General features: G+C 42.6%; 1 protein-coding gene across 1 annotated transcript; it reads right to left on the bottom strand.

The window, feature by feature from the left end:
- Positions 1-236: 236 nt before the first annotated feature.
- Positions 237-20,797, bottom strand: LOC146190728 (DNA damage-regulated autophagy modulator protein 2-like). The gene is made up of 8 exons (XM_084601099.1): positions 20,415-20,797; positions 19,504-19,581; positions 15,677-15,798; positions 11,038-11,192; positions 10,654-10,831; positions 7,936-8,009; positions 6,995-7,111; positions 237-1,261 (listed from the first exon to the last, which is right to left on the bottom strand). The coding sequence occupies exons 2-8, from the start codon at positions 19,572-19,574 to the stop codon at positions 1,106-1,108; spliced, it is 873 nt and encodes a 290-aa protein (XP_084457225.1). The 5' UTR covers positions 19,575-19,581; positions 20,415-20,797; the 3' UTR covers positions 237-1,105.
- Positions 20,798-22,129: the final 1,332 nt, after the last annotated feature.

The raw sequence follows: 22,129 nt of genomic DNA, 5'->3' as shown, positions 1-22,129 counted from the left end.
ACAGCTATGAGAAATTATGACTGACATCTTCCCTTTCCCTTAAACCACCGGATCCCCTTATGTCACCTCAATAAACACATGCATGAGCATGCAGTGAGCTTACCTGTATCAAACAATTAAGGGGTCCTGCAATGCATACACACATTAGAAAATGAAAGGACTGGTCCATATCCATGAAGTCTAGCTTTCAGCTGCTGGGATGAGGATGTTGCAAGCACCAGAAAACACCATACATGAAGGCTTTAAATGCGTTTTTAATTTATAATAAAAATACAAACTGCATCGGCAGGGGTCAAAAATACTATACACAATTGTAGGCTCTTTCAATCAAAAATAAAAATAAAATAAAATAAAACTATGCGCTTGTATAAGCGTATAAACTTGTACACTAATCAATGAATGCCCACATTATTAAAGTAGCACTATTTCTCAAAAGTATCGTACCATGTTTAATAAACCAGCTTTTCAACAGAGAAGAGTGAAACTCTTTAAAAAATGTGAGAAAAATGCTTAATTTACAAATAACCGAGAGAATGCATAGGCAAAAGAGGACAATAAAGGTTGCCCTTCAAACACACAAACAAAAATAAATACTCTACATTATGAACTAGCAAAATCCGGGGGACTGCTCATGAGGAGGCTGCCCACATACACTGGTATTTTACATCACTACTGCATGAAGTATAACATAGGATTGTATTCCTGAGCCTAAGCTCAAAGAGTGGTGTAGCATGCACCAAAAGCTGTGAGCACAGTTCAGTACAGCAAATGTGCGATTTGTAGCAATCACAACTGTTCACAAGCCATGCTATTTGCAGATCACAATAGCACGTTCTCTCTCTTTGTAAGAGTGGAGGATGCAAGTAAAAGGAACACAGTGGCAAGCAGCAATGATGAAGTATCCCATCACGTGCCAGACCTCAAAGTAAAGTAGTGCACCGGATGCCATTTGCTGATGCAGCACGAGAAGCCAGGTAATGTGAAACGGCCACACGGAGGCGATCCATGACACACTGGATCACTTACGTATTGGTTTCGTCAAAGATACAAAGCTAAAAGAAGTTGATGCTGTGGCAGCAGAAGGCCTAGCGTGTGCTTGCATGAGTTAGTGCACGACAGCACGAGTGGTGAGAATGGCTACGTCGGGTGCCCCGTTGCCCAAGGATGATGGCATGGGCGCATGAGCAATCTCCAAATGATCTTGCGTGTGGTACACATCACTCGAGCTGGACAGCTGGGCGCCTTCCGACAGAAACTGCACCTGCGATAGCAAGCAAAATGTCTGTAAACACCTGCAGCCGGATTGACTCAGCAAAAAATTCAGGCACTATCAAATGCACTTCCAACTTTTCTGCCTTGCAGCAAACTGCCAGCAGCTGCATACTTCAAGCATTAAAAAATTTCAACAATGCCAAGCCCACTTATAGCGACAGCAGTTATAACACTTGCTTATAATAAACGAGGATGGAGCAACCATCAAAGTGTGCCTCGGATACAACGAACGACCGTGACCAACTGCACAACTTGGTCGGAGCAAACAAGGCCCCATAAACTTGGCCCTGCAACTAAATACTACGCGCTTCACTTCCCCTAGCTGGCGACTGAAAAGCGCCTGTCAGCTTCGTGACGCCTCTGGTCCTACTTCTGAACTATGTGGCATCCCCCCAAAAAGAGCAACAAAAAAAGCACAGCGAGACTGTAGCGCAGAATAGCACAACACAAAATGAAACAAACAACACGAGCACTGACTCTTATTTTATTTTACAACAAATTTTATTTGGCGCACGCAGCACATTTATATGCCGAAAACATGCTATCACTTGTGCCAACAGTATTGTTGCCTCTGTAATGCAAGTTCCTTATCACAATGTGATAACAAACTTAGTTGCAACGCCATAGTTGTGCGAGATTTTCCATAATTTGAAAAGAATTGGACAACCATATCAGCCCCTAAGAAACTCATCTCATGGCGCAGGAGTGAAAAAATTTCAGCAACAGAACACGCGGATGCACGACTCGTCACCAGAAGCCACAAGTCTCTTTCAGTGCAAGCGTTGTTTATAAGATATCTTTATCATGCAGGTGGCATTACATCAGCCAGATGGGGGAGGTGTCTAAATGAGCAATTAATAAAGCACGGACCTGACATCAAGATCAGGAGATCATTTGTTGAGCAAGCTCTTTCATACGAATCGAAAAAGTGAAAGCCATTTCTCGAGAAAACGGTTGTGATAGAAAAAACTAGCGATGTGACCACGCAATTGATAACTGAAGCCAAAAGGATAAATTCTTCAGGAGAGATGCGTGTTAGCCCATCTTGTCTATATTTTTTTTTTATTTTGTGATAACGAGCTTTCGTTTCTGAGGCAACAATACTGCTATCATAAGTGATAGCATCTCTTTGGCACATAAATCTGCTGCATGTGAGAAATAAAGTTTGTTGAAAGTTATCACTTGTTTTGATTGCTTCTTTTGGTGTCTTGTGCTATTCTGCATTACAGTCACTATGATCATGCACCAACAAGCCCATAAAGTCACGCTGTTAAAAAAGGCAGCAAAGAAACTATTGGCAAGTGCAATGACGATCCCGAGTCCTAACAGAATGGTGGGCATGAGCCATGGCCAGCTTTGCAAGCTAAATCGGTGCAAGTGGTGTGAGATCAACACTGGCAGTGATTTTATAAATTTGAGTTTAGTCACATCGTACACCTTACTGGACCAGCCTGTTACATGGTGTGAGCAGCCTGTCCAGCTGGTTGTCCTGTGCTGCTGCCACATGGAGGCGATGTGCATATGACAGGCACTAATGCAACTAATAGTTTCTGCTTGTATGTGTATTATACAAGCTTTGTCGTTGAATCTTTACAACTTGGTCGAGGACCAGAAATGCAAAGGCTGACGTGCCAAGAGCTATTGTGAGCGCATATACAATAACGGGTGATCTCGCGTCCCTAAAATAGGGCGTTGGCAGAAAGCATCTTGGCAAGTGTCATCCGACTACTCTGAACAGCTTGTAAAGCATTGTGATAAAGCCTGCATGAAGAAGCAGATACGCGCAAGATGCCTTCAAAGACAAAATGAATGCCATTTCAACCTATTACATTTGGCTACAACAAGAAAAGTCCAGTACTATGAACCTCATTACAATAAACGTAATTCCAGTGACAGTCACATTTGTTATAAGTGGGGCTGAATGCACCTAACAGTGCCAAGAAGGGTGGTCCCATTTTACAAAGGAGAAAGATAACATCTGGCAACAGCTCAAACTTAGGCTTGTACTTTATGCATCTAGTAACTTAGTATTTAGGTTCCAATGCACAGTACTTCAAAAACGACAGCTCACCCCACAAACACAAAAAGCTTCAATTGTATTTCACCTATGCTTATATCTAGGGACCTAATCATTTCGGAGTCATTCATGTGTGCATGGCTGAAGACCGTTTCTTTAAAATGAGGTGCACATTTATCTTGATGGAAAAGGTATGTGACAATGCTATGAAGATGGCAAATGTTCACGCAAAAAGACTTGAAGGCACGCACTGCTTTCCCAAGCCATGCGTCTTGGTAAGCTGAGCATCAGGCCAGGTGATGGGTTGTACCCATTTGGATAAACTAGTGGTTAACCAGCCACCTCGCTAAGTTGTCAGGTCCTCTAGCTCAAAGCCATGATAGCTGAATATGCTTATCTTGTTTATCAATTGCCTGATCACGATGTAAAGGTGAAAATTTACCCTCCTCTGGAAACCTTCCACTGGAGGAAATTTTAATTTTGCTACTGTCATGCTGTCAAAATTCTAACCTTTCATAGTCCGCTGTAGCTTTGTTATATACAGCAATAGTCTCTCTTATGGAGGACGGAAAACTGGGAGAGTTGGTTTGCAGAGAAATGCGGCATAGTTTAACCGCGTGAACAACATGGACACCCCCATGTTGTCTCACTTTTACCCGGCGCGTGTTGTTCGCGCTGTCTCATTTCAGAGTCTCTTACCTGCGGAGCGAGCTTGCGACAAGTCAATACTGACATTTCCTTATAAAAACCTCACTCAAAATCATGCAAGTTCTGGCTAATCTTTCAGGCTGATAAAGCAACACAAAGGATAGACGGCCTTTGTTAAAAGTGAAGATAGAAGCAGATAAGCAGACAAGAGCCTGGCAGAGCCCATACCCAACCGATAAGGATAAGTAATGTGTGTGCACTGATCTGAAGTGTTCCTTGTCAATATGACACTAGGTATGAGGCTGTAGTCCATTTTGCTTCACCTTTCTTTCCACAAATAGTCCAGCAAGCTAAAATGGCAGAAGGTCAAAACTACTGTCTCACGCAACCATGCATATTGAAGAGCATACTTTAAGAAACATACTGTGGCCTATGAAACATACTGGGTCAGAAACCTTGATGCACACAGAATGTAACCCTTGCATGCGTTATAAGGACAGAGAACCACACTGTGATGGCAATGGCTTGCAAAATGAGATCTTGTCTTTATTTCTCAACTCCCAGCATTTCCTACCAAGGTTGAACGCTATAACAGACTTGAAATTAGCAAGCACGTGGCCAGAGTGGACAAAAGGGACTGCTAGCACAACCACGAGCCAATAATGCCAATTTGCTAGAAATTAACTGACTTATTTTTTTAATATGGCAAAGGCACCATGGGATAGTTACAAAATGTAAAATTAAGAAGCAAGCTTTCTGGTCCTGGACGCATACTGTCAAAAGGAGCCTTGATAGACATTGCGTGCACTGTCGAGTACAGACCACTGAATGGGAAACATTACGCTTCAAAAGTACATCACAGCTCAACTTGCCACAACCATTAAACCGCTTTACATGCCTTATGTGACTTACACCGCTAGCACTTTGCAAAGAATGCTGTTTTTTCTGCCAATTGTAGTGAATGAGAGACAATCATGCACTGCAAAAATTCATCAGTCATGATGCCAGGACTCTTGCATCGCAAGTGAACAAAGCTCTTCGTCCCCCTAGAGACCAAAAAGATGGACACTATAAAAGAATCATGAACAGATATTTCCTAAGACTAGAGAATGCATACAAATGGACAGCATTCCACCACTCTTCTCCATAAAGCAGAAATTTTAAAGATATTTTCACTAATGCCATGAGGTGAGCAACCAAAACTGCACTCCTCCTCTACCCCTCAGCTCAACATAACCATAAGTAGGTGAAGACCGGTAATCATGACTGTGTGCCGCTGTGCACCATCCTGACCGCTTCACTTGGGCGTGCCCGATGAGAAGACCTATTTTATGTCGACAGGACAGGGGCGGCTAAGAGTTTGTAGAGAGGTGTCACCCAAGCAGGTTATGAAGAGAAATTCTTAAAACATTTTTTTTTGTAAACTATAAGATCCGCACAGCATATAAATTTGACTAGAGTACTCAAAAAGACCGCCCCTACTGATCTGTTGAGCTAGAATATGACCATAAATATCTTCTCAGGGTCTCTTTATGCTTGGATGCCTTCTAGAGAGCATTAGAAGCCTCCAAAGCAACCATAATATGTGGCTCCTTAACTATGGCAGACAATTTACGCACGTAGAAGCTAATTCCTGCTATTAAAGCTTTAGCCTTTAGCCTAACTCACACTGGCTCTTAAAGGAACCAAGATGCTAGGCAATTTTAACATGAACACGATGCGAGTGTAAAAAAATGTAGAAATCTCACTAAAAACACCACAAGCAGATGTGCTGCGAACTGTACCAAGAAGCATGCAAGGTAAAAGTGAACGAAATTGCCAAAATTGGCATTTCAAGCTACATTAGTTATGCGAGATACATTCTGTATCACTCTGAAGAGAACAGGGACAGACTGTATTGCACAAGCAAGTATTATCACCATTACCAATCCAGTTTTGTCTACTGTATAGGCAAAGGTCTCTACTGCTAACATGCAATAAAGCTGCCTTACAAAAGCAGCAGGCATCCTACCTCTCTAAACTTTTTAATTCCGTATGCCCCCCTGACTACCTCTTGCCCCATGCTGTCTGCCTCCTTTCGCAATCTACTTCTTACATAAAGCAACCACCAGTTATTTGTTTTCTGTTCCTGTCTCTTGATGTACCCTATCATTTTCCTTACCATAGCTTTCTTAAGGGGGACAGTGTGATACAGTGAAATTGAAGATGCACTCAACAGCAAAATTAAATTCTGCTGTGTGTGGTTCAATCGATGCGCCATCTGTTTTTAATGACCTGTCAAAAATAAATGCAGGTTCTTGTGCTTGGAGAAGAAAAGGGTCAACAGTCAGGAGGAAGAGCAACGATTATTAAGTGGCCTGGTCCTCTTCCTTTCTGTGCTGCAAGATAACATCTCTTGGCAGGCACAGACAGTAATGCCGGTGTCTGTGCTAGACATAATAATGCTGCACTTGTCTATGAGGACTGCCATTTTCCTTTTTCTTCTGCTATGTACTTATGTAGCCTGCATTCTTATCCCATTCTTTGAGTGAAATATGAAAGCCACTAAGGTTCCCACAATTGGCTACCTTAGCATTAAGGACACACCTGCATAGCATCTATCCACGGAAAGATTCACTGCACATAACTATCTGCTTTAGCAAAGCCCTTCGTCCACAGCCATTTGTTCTATCGCAGATGGGGTGCCATAGTCCTAATGTGCACTGTGGTATCATGTGGCACTTGTTCATACTATGTGAGTGTTCAGAGCGAGCAGGATTGACTAGCAGAATAGCAGTTCCTTTCACTTCGACTAGGGCTTTGGAACTTTGAAGAAGACTATGTGTCACGGTTACCACACTTCCGGGCTGCTCATTTTCTAGTGCCCCATTACCGAAGACTAAAATGCAGTCTTTCCCAGATGCAGCCGTGCTCCCCCAGCCCCATCCTACTCAGCAAGCCCACTCAGTAAAGTGAGCAGTTAGTTGTAGAGCGTTGCTTGGGCTGTTTATGCTCTGTGAATAGGACCCAGTGGAGCAGCCTGCTCTCCCCACGGCGCCGGCGCCACGAGGTCAGCACCTTGGGTGAGATGAGGCAGATCTGGCGCAGCTCTTTGACAAATGTGAGCAGGTACACGTCCACAGCAAAAACCAGGATCCACTCTGACGCTGTGCTTGCCACATGGAGGTGGTAGCCCTGCATTAGGGAGAACGCCGTCTCTTTCTATTTGCCTCACCTACAGTGAGTGTTTAAAGAAAGGGGGGGGGGGGCAAGGAGTGAGAAAGGTTGCTTGTGTTAGCTTTTACGGAAGGAACTACGAGCTATCATCTGCCATATGCAAAATTGAAATGGTTTGTTTTGTGGAAAAGGGTTAAAATATATTTTTTTAAATGTCACAATCTTTTAAGCTTTGCTTTCATCCACAAAGTAATAACAAACACAAGAAATGTCGACCACTGAATTTTCTCCCAGGTACGAGAAATTCTTGCACCTAGAAACATAAGCAAGAAATTCTGAGCAAGCGCCCCCACTCTCGCGTGCAAAAAGAGGAGGGGGGCACTTTTCTAAAAGGGCGCCGAAATTCAAGATGGCGGCGATGTTTTTCCGCTAGAAAAAGAAAAGAGAAAAAAAAAGGATTGAGCGCAGTGCATGTGCGCTTAGAATTTAATTTACCCTCTAATTGGGCTTAATGGCTTGGAAGTGCATGCTGAGACATTGGCGGGCCTGCCGATGCAAACTTATTGGTGCCTGCCGCTGACATTTCCTCTCGGCACGTTATTTAAATATGTTAATGGCTGTCTTAATTCTTTTTGGTGCTAGTGAAGAGGTTTAGGAAAGGTTATTTAATGCACCTGCTATATAGTGAAACCAGAAAATTCTGCAAACATCAAATTCTTTTTTTTTTTTTAAGAAACCAGCTACGTTCAAACAGCTACATGGAAAGAGTGTTTTCTATCATGGTAACTCCAAGGATTAATAATAAGAAGAGGCAGTAAGACATGACCAAGATCAAAACAAACCCCATCTTCAGGTCTCCACTTTGTTCTGTCCTTTCCGTGGAATCTGTGTATCGACATGGGTGCAGTGATGGCGGCTGAAAGGACACAGTCAAGGAAATCCACGACACAAAGCATGCGCAAACGCCAGATATGGAGGCACAAAAGCATTGTCAGCGGCACTGCAGAAACCATGTGCAAGTGCTGTGCCCAGATCTCTATATGTTAGATATCAGCATATGCTCTACTTCCCACGCTACAGCTGGAAGTGGCACACTGGTTTATGAACACCAGAGGACTGGTGGTTCTCTCAAGTGCCGGAACAAGTGCGAGCTTTTTTCTTCATGGTGCGAAATTCTCCGATCAAGCTTGTCTGAGCGAGCGGTTTGTGCGACATAACGAGTCAATGTGATATCAGAAAGTTGGGAGGAGCTGCAAAACTCTGGTTGGTCATTTGAAGTTGTGATAAGAACCACCCTTCCGGTGCTCATGCGAGTCAAGCACACTACAACTAGGCTATGCGCAAGCACATTCATATGGCTTGATTAAAGGGGGGCTTTATATGTCAAGTGGTTGCCTCTATTGTCATTTCATATCCTCAAAGGCGAAGCTTAAGTGCCCCCTTAATTTTTTTTTTCTGCTCTTGCTTCCTTAAAATAACATAAGCGGATTTTTACAGTAGCTTTTTAATCTGTGCTTAGGAGTGAGCGAGAAGTAGAATATGCTTTGGCACAGTATGTGACACGCAGAGGTGAATAGCTGGCATAAACTGCAGACGTCTCCCATTTCAGCCACAGAAACTGAACCTTCAATATTCTTACACGCTAGTTGGTACACATTTGACCGGATTCCTAGTGCAGAAAGATGGCAACAAAGGAAACAAAGCGGAGAGGACACAGCGCTTCCTGTGTCCACACTGGTGTAGCACTGGTCTCACACTGGTGTAGCAAGCTTCATACCAGCAACAGGACACAGCAAGCGCTGTGTCCTGTTGCTGGTATGAAGTTTGCTGCACCAGTGTGATGCTTTGCACCAGCTTTAAGCAATGTGTAACAGAGAAAAACTGTTCATATCGAAAAGCCAGTGTCAGACAGAGATGCCAAGTTTCCTTTTTAACAATATTAACACTAAGGTCTGCTGCACTTCTCGTCCAAAACAAGGTAGTGGGGCTTTGCAAGAATAAACTCTGCTCTGAGGTTAACAGCATGCTTATCTGATTAGTGCTTGGTTGCGTATGAGTGGATGGGAGGCAACGGGTGGCTTTGTGTCTTGGGAGATTATGGCAGGAGCGGAGGAATGTGCAAACTGAGCGTGATTCTAAGGCAAAATGCCAGTCTCTATGGCTAAACCAAAAGAGTAGCGGCTGCTGATTAATGGGCTAAGCCAGTAAGCCTAGCTCTACTAACTTTTTTTCTGTCACGACAACAGCTATAAACTGACAAAGACTGCCAATAACCACAACAGAGCAGGAAGTTGAACTGGTCCTAGAAAATCTTAAAGAGTATGGCCATAATAGCATGCCAAAAGAAAACTAAGCTAAAATATAGTCGAAATAGTTAATTTAAGTTCAGTTTATTCGAACTTTCAGTTTACTCCAAATGAAGCTATGCCGGCATCAACATCAAGTGTTCCCCTTTGTTTTGAAGCAGTTCTTCTCCAACATTCTGCAGACTGCACACAAAATTGAATTGTTGCAGCACAGCTTTCACTGACAAGCAAATGACCATTCCGACTACTACCCATTTATTCCCCAATTAATAAATGTACTTTGATGCCAGGTGACTGCAGGCCATCTGAATAGTTCAGCTTTCAGATATTTTGGGTACTTTTTCTAGTCCCTTGAAGTCATCGTTAACATGAATCGTATATTGCAAAACTCTAGGGCTTAATGTTCTGAAGCGACATAAGGGGGGCTATAAGGAATGTCATAGTGGAAGAGGACTTATCTAGATCAATTTGGACTACCTGGAGTTCCTTATAATGTGTGCTGACATCGCACAGCACACGGATGTTTTTGTATTTCGTCTCCATCAAAAATACAGCCACCATGGTAAAGATCGAACCCACCACTGACTGTGTAGTCAGCAACCAAATGTCAAAATTGCAGAGTCACCATGGCTAGTCTCAATTAATGTGGTACGCTCCAACGAATTTCTACGGTACAACAAATCTTTCTTTTTTTCGGAGAATTTTAACTGAATCAACTATTCAGTACCTCCGAACATCTACTTTCTGTGGTATTGATGCTCACAGCTATTTTCACATAAAGAAAAGGCCCCATATACTATTTTTATCAAAAGGTATCCTTGAAGCAAACAACATTTGGTCCTAAAGACCTATTGTTAATTTATCTAGTCTGTTACATTGTTTCAAACAACTCCCTTGGAGCAAATATCCACACATAACTTGCCACAGTGCTGCCACCCAGGACTGAACAAGCAATGCTTTTAAATCTAGGCACTGCTAGTTCCAACTTTTACTTTATGAACTGTGTCCAGAAGACTAGTGATTTTTGGTGAAATAACTTTTGTCAAGGTTCGGCCATACTAATACATGAAAAAAGAGTGAGCAGGTCTGACGGACAGATTTTACACATAGTAAAGAAATCGTGGAAGCAGACGTTTAAAACACACGTCTTAACAAACCATACTAAAACAGCCAGAAGTGAGAGGTGTAAAGCTTGCATGTTAAACACCTCCGTTAAAGACCTTGAAGGGAGGGCACACACATGTCAGAGGATACTGGAGACAAATGCCACCGTGGCCACGATGGAAAGGAACAGGCGAATCCACGCCATCAACCGAGTGTTCACTAGTGGGTGCATGCGGAAGCTCATTAGCGTGTTGACCCACGTGTAGGCCGTGCTCCCGCCCACGGCCAGCATGGCTCCACAGAGGTGGACGTACAGCACCTCTGTCTCCTGCATAAGTGCACACAGAACAGGTGGTACTTGGGTGTGGCGTAGTAGGGCAACACAATGAATAGTAACAAATATAACAAAAGCAACACTTGTAAAGCAGCACAACAATACTAGTTTGAAAACAAATTGCAAATCAAAGGAGCAACTGCTGGCTATTCTCTAACTCCTGAAGTGTATCAACTCTTGAGAAACGGCCCTGCAATTACCTGAAAGTTGGCGACAATAGACACGCCGAAGGAGGAGACCCAGCCTAGCCAGAGTCCCACAGTGTTCAATCGGAGGACCCGCGGCGACTCCTGGGACAGGTGGTCCCTGTAGTACTGCTCCACTTCTTTGTAGCGCACATACACTGTGGCGGCCACTGAGAATGCAAGGCAAACAGAATCAAATGCCGCGACATAGTCAAGGCCCTCTCCAGCTTGCAACAAATGCAAAAAGCAATTTTAAGCACATGCCTGCAGAAAAAAAAAAAATTGAAACAGAATACCCAATAGGTGCCAGTACCTACTGGAAAGAATAAAATGTGAGTGAACTTCATGCAATCATTAAAGTTCATGAAGCGACACCAATGCACAATTCCTTTAGGTATAAAAAATTTGTACATGCCAGTTTCTCCCAGTGGAAACACAAATACAAATATACTAGTGTATTCCGATTCATAAAGCCTATTCCATGTTAACTAGACATAATATTCTGACTATAGAACAGAAAAGTGGAACTTCCCTACACTAACATGCACCTATCTGCCATATGCAGGTATAAGTAATAGACTGAAATCTGCCAATTATTCCCTCTGCATTGTGAAAGCAGAAGTTCACTAAACACCCTCGAGCCACATCATACTAATTTCTCATTAAACCTGAGCTACAAATGGGAACACGTGGCTTTAGGCCGCTCTAGAAACAAAGCAACATAGTCTTGTTGCATGCAGCCTGAGCCATTGATCTGTAAAATTTGCGAAAGACACCAACATAAATTTCAAATAATGATCCCAGCTAACTGTTACACCATAGCTAAATAGAATAGATTTTAATGCAGGAATACATTTAACGGCTAAAATTTCACCTCCTATTGTCTGTCACGGTTCCCTCCACCAAGGCAAAACGACCTCAAGAAGTGCTATCCCAGCAGTTTTCTTAATTGCTTGTGTGTTATTGCAGTAAGTGACTTCAAAATAATGTCGGATGAAGGTATACTCACTCTGAACAATATTTTTATTTACTACATCCAACAGCGACATTGCAAAGACACAAGATTATTAGTTTGGGACAGGTCCTAGCTTGTATGCCCTGACGACATGGTCGGCAACTTATTGGACAAGCTGCGCCACCTGGCACACACAATGTGCACCGTATTTTTGTTTGAATTGCTATGATGGCACCAGATGGCACGACATGTCCAAAAAGTGGCCATACCTAGCTTGTGCGTGAACGACCATTTTCTCCTTTTGGATATCCCACTCATCAACTGCCATCCCGCTATGACCTCACAATAATGGCGCAGTCTTCGACGGAACCTTCAAAGAGTGCTGCTACCGACCGCCAAGAACACAATCGCCTTCGTAAGCGATAGGCACTAGCGTTGAGGACAGAAGAGAAGCAAAGGCAACGATGCCTTCAAAGATGACAAGCATGAGCTTTGAAGCTCAAAGAGCAATACAAACAAGAATGCCTCCATTAGCAATGAGCTAGAGCAAGAACGCCTTCGCAAAGTGCGGGCAAGAGCCCTCGACAGGCAGTCAAGCAAGTGTGCACGCAAGCACTGCGCCGCCAGCTGACGCTCCCCTCATTATTTACGACGTCCTTAATTAACGTCGACGGTAAACAAATTCACAGTTGTTGCCAATGTTCATGAGCGATCTACTTGAGGTCACAGCTGTTAATAACCCACTTCAATCCACTACCAGAAGTGCATCTTGCATGAATTGCATCGTTGCATGACATGCCGATGTAACCAGCATAAATTATGTGCGTTACTTCAGTTACCACATGCCGTTACTCGATGTCCTGGCTGTGACAGCACAGAGCACACACATCATTAACGTTTCCTCAAAATCTGTACTTTGTTTGCGGTAACAGAACATGGGTCAACAGGCATGCATTTCTGCAGTGGAACCAATTTTTACATTTTTTTTTGCATGTCAAATATATAACAAATAAATTGATTACAAAAAGCCATTACAAAATATAAGATGGAAAGCAAGAAAAGCTTTGATGCTTTTATTATAGCTGGGGTCACTAATTTGCTGCAGCAGAAAATTTTTAATTCAGGGAATGGAGAGCAAAGAAACATCAATTACCCTATTTACATGAGTATAATAAGATTTTTTTCCTCAGATCATATTTCAGAATGCACCCCATGTCATATTCGGAACCAAAGCACGAACATAATGCAATTATTTTCCCTCCCGATGTTGCCGATAGCAACAGAATGTTTCAATGAACAGCTCACAAACTGCTGAAAGAAGTCAACTTTCTGACAACCTTTGGGCCTTGCGCTATGCGCTGGTAAATAGGAGGGAGGCAATGGGACTGAAAAGAAGGTGGTACAGTCCGCTGAGAAAAAGAAGAGGAGAGTGAAAGAGTTCAATAGAGTAGGGAAAGGAAAAAAAATCATGGGATGCTTAATGATCATTACAAGTATATGCAATAACACTGCAGCGTGGACAAGTGTTGTTGCTAAGTGATGATCCTGATTATGAAGCAGTGCTAAGTAGCGTGTGAGTGCTTTCTATTCTAGGGTACGAGGATTTCATTGAATGAATGCTCTTTAGCAGTGTACAGGCTGCATGCAAGGCTTGCAATTAAAAAGGCCACAGAATCCAGTGTTCTGCTTTATTAGAAAGCACTTAACAGTTCTTGTATTATATCATAGGCTGTGATGTCATCACTGTACTGCACAATCAGAAAATTTCATTGTCACAACACCGGGGTTTTTGGTGAATGTACACTTTAATGCTGACATAAGAAGGCACAGGACTGAGTAGTCCAATGCATGTAGGAGCGGTTGCCGCTGCTTCATGGGTAACTGCATGTGCCAACCCATCGGAGGCTTTCCTGTGCTTCATGACATTGTGCCCACTTCTAAAGTGTCGCCTTTTTGTTTTCCTACAGACCGTTGGCATTAGTTGGCTTGAATAGGCTGAGACCTCATTATAACTGTAATCATCAACTTTGCACTTTCATGAGGCCTCAAACTCAGCCCTCACACGCGGATTATATACCTGTCTATACCTGATGCCCCAGCTATGCGTAACCAAGCTTTTAAAAACATGCAATGACCTAAAACAGTGAAAACAACAAGAGCTGTTGAAAGACAGCTGCTGTAGTCAGCAGTATATTTTTGTTTCCCAAAGATAATTAATTAGTAAATATTAATAAGTTAACTTTTAATCATTGACTTTAAAAACAAAGTGTAAATACAAAAGTTGCAGATTGTTTTGAAAAAGAATTAATCACTGCGATGTTTCCACCATGGCAAAATTTACTTAGCTCTATTTATTAGCCTTCAAGGAAAGCTATTATGTGACCAGCTGCTGGCTCAAATCTCCATTCCAGAGCACATGCAAAGCCTCACAGGGGGGCACTTCAGCAAAAGGCAGATTTTGTTCTCTGAAACGTCTCAGGACAGCGGAGTGGCACCACTGTCACAGTGAATCTTTTTCTATTACGCTAGTCATGATCTAAGGCCAGTAGAGAAACTACATAAACTTTACGTAAATGCGGCTTGTTGCAAACATTTCAGTCAGGTGTCTCTCAAAACAATCTAAAACAACTTTTGCATTGACACTTTGTTCCTGAGGCTCTTAAATAAGAAGTTTGTTAGCCTTCACTAATTAATCAAGTTTGGAAAAGCGAAAGCAACACTGCCCAATATGCTACGAGATTCAACAGTCCACAGTTCTTTTTACTGCGTTAGGCCACATTGGCACTGGTATGTAAATGGCAATGCCTCAGAACACCCCTCAAATTACTTCTGGAAGCAAAGATATCTGTATATTTTTTAATGTGAGTGTTAAAGGCCTCGTTTTCCAATAAATCCGATATCAGTGTCGTCTTCGTGAGCTAAAAACCATGGGTATGACTCTCACAGGTGGTAGTTGGCAGGTGAATGGCTGAGCACTGATTCATCAACAGGTTGCACAACAATACCATATGCAGCCACGAAGTTCGGAGGAGCTACAAACTCTGGTTCCATCTGCATCATGTATTTCCTGGACTTCTGTCACCAAGTGAGAGGGGTTCACTGTGGCTTTTCAACAGAAAATCTTTTACATTGCTCCCCCTGTTACTTCCCTGTCCGTCACTGATGTGGCCATCGTTAACCACTCCTTTCTCCTTGCATTCTCAAAGAATTTGTCGTACATAATTAGCAAATGTCGAAGTTTTTTTACATAACCTGCACAAACTACGGCATAAAAACTGTGCTGTAGACAGGAGCCCCATTTCTGTTGTGTTTCCTGCTTAGCTGTAAAAGTGGAGGGCCCCTGTCACATGAAGCTTCTGCGAAGACTGCGTAGTCCATGAAAGAGACGAGATCATTTGGTCACCACAACTCTCTCGGAGATGGCTTTCTTTAGAATGCAAAAACAGAAATATATGAACTAAGAGACGCTGTAAAACTCATGGCTTCTCACAACTTCTACTTAGAACTTGAAACTAAGTGAATGTTCCTACCTAACCTACTCTAACCCAATCTAATACAAGCTTGGCTAATTGGAGAATCCAAGAGAAGAAAATATGCTCTAGCAATAACTGAATATTTTTTCTGCTTCAGAACGGTCGCTGGTCTGCGATTCAAAATAAAAAAAAAGAGAGAGAAAATAAAACATTGAATTTGACTCACTCAGGACAGAGCAGATGTTGAGAAGCTGGCTAAATATGCAGCTCTCGGGAGCATATGTGCCTGTGTCACTGATGTATGGAAACTCCACTTCAACATGGCCAAGGAGAATTGAGATCAGGTACCTGTGGGCATGGTTTCCAAATAGCCCCAGTAAGTGCTATTGATCAGTAAAATATGCTGACTCACATGAAGATATAAGCAAAAATCTATGCCTTGACGTGCAACACAGCAGAAACCACATGGCATGGAGCGTGCACTCGGCCATAGTCCCAATGAAGTCATGTTCTAAAGCATTGTGCCATCACTAATTTTCAGTCATACACCAATGCCAGTAACAAGTGCCACAACGCTGCATGAACTTCTTGTTTAAAGCTTCCTCTCTTAAGGAGAAATGGCTTTCGTTATACATAGGCAGACCATATTAGACAATTTAAGCTTAGAAATGTAACAAATGCATAGTTGCTGCCCTGCACCATTAAAACTGCATGAGTATTGCCCAGCAAGCATCTCCAGCTGCAAAGATAAATGGTTGGTACTAAAAATCACCTTCAATGTTACGAGATTATGCGGCATGTAAAAGACGCTGAATTTCCACCCCCTCCCTGATGTGCATTGTAATGTGCGAGATCGTAGGATTCTTTGCATTTCTCTGCTGCGATGCTGAGTGTCATCCTCACTAGGTGCAGATAGTACATAGCAGTGGCACTGTATTGTAGCTTATTATTGGCATACCGAAGAGGCCTTGTGTTTTCCAAAATTTAAGCTATGTGTTAAATGAAAATGCTGAGAGATATGCCAGCAGTAAACTCTGGACTAACAAAGTAATGTCTTTTTTTATTTTTTATCTGACGTGATAAAGCGAGGAACATATGTTAATGCCCATATGCCGACTGCAGCACGACAAACTGAGCACTCAGGTATGAGAATTTTGCAGGAATGAAAACGGGAAATAACCCATGGAAGATGACAGTAAAGATGAAATTATTTGGCGTTACATTTGACTACGCACTCAAGAAAACTACTTTGCAAGGCAGCATCTTTTCAGCAGGCTAAAATGCAACGAGAATTCCGAATAATACCAAACAAACAATAAATAGCTATATCAATACCTTTAAAACCACAGTAAGGCATTACTTCACACACACATACTTCAGTACACCTTCAATGACATTTTCATTATAAAAATTAAAATTTACTGCGGCATGCTGAGGGATGCTGGAGTATTGATGGGAGTCTAATCGGCAAAAGTTGAGGAGAGTCAGGCAAAAAATATTTGTTTTTGTTTTTTTCTTTGGAACTGTGCACATGGCATTATAAATATAGATCCCCACTTGGAATTCATTAGCACCCAACAAATAATTTGTAACTGAATTTTTAACTCTGCAGTTTCAGTTTCGGTTTCAGGTTGCAGAACGAAAGTTGTGACACATAAAGCTACAATATAGGCACTGCTTTGAAGTTTCATTTGTGCAGACTCTTGTGGCTAAGCTGCTCCAGGAGGAGAAATGAAAGTGGCTAGAAAAAGAACTATTAATTATTACAGTTTCTGAGCAGCTCACATGCCCTCATACTCACTTGCGACGTTGCAGCCATTGTTCAGCAACCTTAACCATAACTGCATGGCAGAAGAAATTAAATTAATGATATACTGTGGACAGACAAATTTTACACAATAACCCATGTTTACTAATTTCTTAGTCATAATTCCAAAGCACAAATACAATACAAACAAATTTTATGTCTGTATCCTTTTAACAATAAGTCTCCTTTTATCAGGTGCAGTCAATATGCCCCCAATTACATTGAAAGCCAAGGCAATTTGAGATAAGACCGAACACTGTCACTTTGTCACCTGTCTAAGCATGATGCTCTACAGGATTGCATGCAGGCAAGCTTTGACCCCCTGTGACATCTGACAACGTGCCAGCTGTTGTGGAGTGCAGAATTGCACTGTGTTATCGAAAGTGAAAGAGCTGCATGATCAATATGTTTGTACATCTATACACAGCTATGTGAGACAGGAGTGTGCTGCAACAAGTAATACATTTAGTGGATATAAGAAATACATAATGTAATCAGGTGCACCTGTGAGTTTTTTTTTCTTCAGTGTATCCATTTTAATGAACACCTGTAATTATTAAATAGGTACATAATGCACCATGACAATCAGCCATGGTGCATTACAACTAGTGTATTATGATGCGTTATAATTGATGCTGTGTCATGGAAAAAGCAATCTGTGATGATAGCTCAAAACTGAAATTGACAAAGGCTCATGTTGGATAGCAGTGCTGGTAATGCAAAGACACTTTTGACACCCAAACTTGCAGTTCTCACTCCTGCTACACTATATCATAATTAGCATCCAATGCTGCTGAAGCAGGTTTGTACCCAAACTTAGTTTCATCAATGCAAAGGTACGACCCTCTGCAACATCATCACATGTCTGATGTCATCGGTTAGATGCTGTGCAGTCACTCAGGAGTGGCGGTTAGTCAGTAGATGCACGCAGTAAGCCTATCTTGTACCTTCGCATGACCCTTGGAGCCATTCACCGAGGTCAGGCAGTACTCTAGGCCCAATTTCTTCCCTCAACACTTGGTTTTTAACTGGTGAATGATTACAGATTATCGCAGCATCTCTATAAAACATCAGTGCAAAGCAGAAAACCCAAAAGTTAGTTTAATCTGTACAGAATATGTGGCACCTCACTGCTTCGATGAAGAATCTGGCAACGCTAGTTGTATCTCACTGCTGTGACTTGCAACATCCAGCACTTTTATTGGAATTCACCATGTTTTCATTGATGCATAACATTACTAGAAGCCTAGACAGCAAGCAAAACAATTCCAAGCATATTTGGCTTTGATGGCTTTGCCGTGTCTCACAACCACATATAAGAGAAAAAATAAATGCATAATACTGCTGGTCGAACAACAGGTTACTGGTCAACACTACTGATGCCATTTAGAATTTGTAAAGGCCCTGGAAAAAACGACAGCCAACCCTACTGCAGTGAGGAGAATGAAGATTAACATTTTAGGGCATATGTCACAGTGGGAAGAAAATTCATTTTTAGCAGCTGCTTTAGGCTTTGTAGCGAGTGCTCAGTGCCCAAAAATAGGTAAAGAACAAAGAAATGTGCACATTTTCATATAGTTATATCCCTGGGCTAAGCGAATAAATTGAATGCTGCATTATATGGGGAAAAAAAAAAAAAAAGGAACATCTATCGTAGCTTGCAAGAAAATAGGCATGTGATTAGAAACAAGCATTCTTCCTACATGCCAGAGCAGCAATAGATTCATTCTTTCATTTTTATGCAGCCCCAAACTAAGAGATATTGCCGCCGTTTGTTTTTTAGACAAGCTACCAGATAAGCTAGCAGTTCTGAATTGTTAAACACATGGGTAGATATGACTGTCAAATTTTTAACATGATCGTGCACATTCTACTTATGTTACTCCACTGCTTCCAGGTTTTGAAAAACATCTTTCAGAATAAATTAGAAAATGCAGCACAATGCAGTCGCACTTTCTCACCGTAGCAGGTGATGATCAAACAGCTTTCACATTACTGCTAACTGTATAGGGCACAATCACGAACGACATGTAAGAGAAAACGCTTTAAGTGCAAAGACAAAATGCAGCAGCACTCCAGTGAGGAGCCCCATGGGCAGTGCAAACTTGCAAAAAGAGATTAGCCAAAAAAAAAAAAAAAAAACAAGTCGCTGCATTTATTTACCGTTGCAGTACAAAACCAGCAGACAAACAACACAACATAATGCAAGCTGATGCATTCAGTGCAGATGAATCAAGCATACTCACGTAACTATGAAGGTGCCAGGCAGTAGAACGAAGACCGACAGAGGAAGCAGCTCCACTCGGGTCAAAGGCATTTTAATGCTGTGAGCATCGGGGGCAAACAAACAAATAAATAAAAGGCGGCAAGTGCTACTGAAGCTTTGCTCACTTCCTCGAAAGCCCTATTCTCAACACTAATCAAATCACGGGAACTTCAACCAGCTTTTCGTGAGAGCAGCGCGACAGCAGGGCTTATCCTGTTTCCTACTCGCCCACAACGACGCTAGGCAGAGAGGTCTGATTGTATGTATATTCCTCATGGACAATTGTATCTAGCGATTGACGAAAGCCCTGCTGCGTTTGCGATGCTTTACCCACAGCGGCTTTTGTCTGCCGCATGGTGGACAAAAGACTGATGTTTCACAGCTGTTTGTAACACATCGACGCCAGGAGTTGATTCATGAAAACGCGAATACTGTAAATGACACGGGGAGAGGCTCGCGCGCTGCAGGTGAAGAGCTAGGTTGGAACGAAACCGTTGACGCTGTTTACCATTTATGCAAAACAGACTGGAGCATGTGCACTCAAGCAAACTTCTCCATTTTTATCGCACAGTAACGATTCGCCAGTACGACTTGATGAAGCAACATAAATGCTCGAACGCTAGGAGGCTGCTAGCAAGCATAAACACGAACACCCTCGATGACTCACGGAACGGACGGTTTACACCTGCTCGTCTTCACGCGCGCAGTCTGAACGACTTCTTTTTAAGCACTTAAAATGAAATCAGTAAAACGACTCTCACACCACATGCGTCGTAAACAAGACGTGACGTAAGGCCACGAGAGAACAACAAAGTTCCTCGTTACGTCCACTGAACGACCGTTTACACTGAATAACACCACCAAATAACAATAGCACTCGCTTGAACTTACCGACGCAGCTGATGCGTGAATTGAAGTGAATGTCATCGATAATGGACAAAAAGATTATGGTAATAGTGGTAGCGAGTAACAGGCAGCGGCTTGTGCCAGCGAATCTAATACAGTGAAATACAGTTGCAAAGGAGCACCCAAGTCACTGAAGGATGCAGGCATCCGTCGGCACTTCGTTGTCGCCTGGCACCTACTGAAGGCGGCTGCAATGATCACCACTCCGCTAGAACAATGCGTCTTCTTATCAGGGCAATTACTGTCAGTCGAGCATTACGCAAGCAACCATGAATATAATAAACGCGAGGCGGAGTCAATCACAATCAGATCACAGTTGCAGCATTGAGCGGAATGGGGGTAGAAACGAGGGAAGCGCGAGTGCGAGCGAAAAGCGTTGGGCACCCGAATATAGGGGGCGCCTCTAATCAATCAACATTTTGAGAATAACTTTATTAAATAAAATCTGCAGGATTAAATCGCATAACTTTACAAAACAAAAAGTTTTAAACTTTTTTATTTATTTTATTTAATAGCAATAAAGATATAGCTACAGTGCTGCTTCTAGAAGTTTCTTGTTTCGCTTTCGCATTGGGGCTATGAGTTCGATCGGGTTCGACTAGATCATTCTAGCTCGCTATAATCCCGACCGTCAGCGCCTGCGTTTCGATGGAGGCAAAACGAAGAGGCTTCCGTGTGCTGTACGATGTTGTTGTTGTTGTTGTTATTTTATTATATATACAATAGGAAGGAAAATATATTTGCCAGCCCCGGTATCTGTTATCTGATATCTGAAGCACCTGAACTGGTGCGGCGGAAATAAAGTACACGTTAAAGAACCTCAGGTGTCGAAATTACTCCGGAGCCCTCCACTACGAAACCCCTTTCTCTCTTTCTCCTTTCGCTCCCACTCCCTTCCTTTACTGCACGGTTTTGGTGTCCACAGAACACGTGTGACAGATACCGCGCTTCGAACCCGACCTCGGCGGCAGCGTTTCGATGGAGGCGGAACGAAGAGGCGTCCGTGTGCTGTGCGATGTCAGCGCACGTTAAAGATCCCCAGGTGGTTGAAATTACTCCCTAGCCCTCCACTACGCCTCCTCTATCTCTCTCTTTCCGCTTTCACTCCCACCTTCCTCCCTTCCCTTACGGCGCGGTTGAGGTGTCCACAGAAAACAAGTGAGACAGTTACCGCGCCTTTCCCTTCCTATAAATCAATCATTAAATCAACCAATACCGCGCGTTTCCTTTCCTGTGAACCAATTGTTAATAATAATGTAAAATCCGACCGAGAAGCTTAAAAAGCACGGAAGCTAGCCAAGATCGAAGCTGCAGAAGCGGCTGCAGCTGCGGTTGATAGGCTCTTGAAACTTGGTACAAGTGTAGCTAACTTCAACTTTTTTAATCCTATTTTAAGATAGTTTCTAATTTCAGCGAACGTTTTTTCTTTCTTTCTTCAGGAGTACTTTGTAGTGCTGTCTGGCAGAGAATGGCGTAAGAATTCCGCAGAGTCCTGCCATGTCAGCTCTCAGCGGCCACCTGCCAGGGCACTTGCCAACTCGGGAACGAAATTTCCTGGTTGATCGAAGTGCTGACGGCATCACAGATCACGGTGACCAAATTGAGCTAATATTGGTCGGCGGAGTGTACCAGGTAACCAAACCACCATACATCTCTCAACCAGTCATGAAATTTCGTAACACCCCAGACGGCCACAGACG

Source organism: Amblyomma maculatum, chromosome 4 (genome assembly GCF_055883805.1).
Source record: "Amblyomma maculatum isolate TAMU_Amacu chromosome 4, ASM5588380v1, whole genome shotgun sequence".
Lineage (NCBI taxonomy): Eukaryota > Metazoa > Arthropoda > Arachnida > Ixodida > Ixodidae > Amblyomma > Amblyomma maculatum.
The sequence above is the reverse complement of the archived record's forward strand: the minus strand, read 5'-3'. Positions and strand labels throughout refer to the sequence as shown.

Bases quoted from the DNA above. Each gene is read 5' to 3' on its own strand.
- LOC146190728 (XM_084601099.1), bottom strand. From the start codon at position 19,574: ATGCCTTTGACCCGAGTGGAGCTGCTTCCTCTGTCGGTCTTCGTTCTA. The intron at 8,010-10,653 runs GTATCCTCTGAC...GTGTCCTTTCAG, and splicing joins CACGGTGGCATTTGTCTCCA to CCGCCATCACTGCACCCATG. The intron at 1,262-6,994 runs GTGCTGACCTCG...TTGCTATCGCAG, and splicing joins TCTGCCTCATCTCACCCAAG to GTGCAGTTTCTGTCGGAAGG.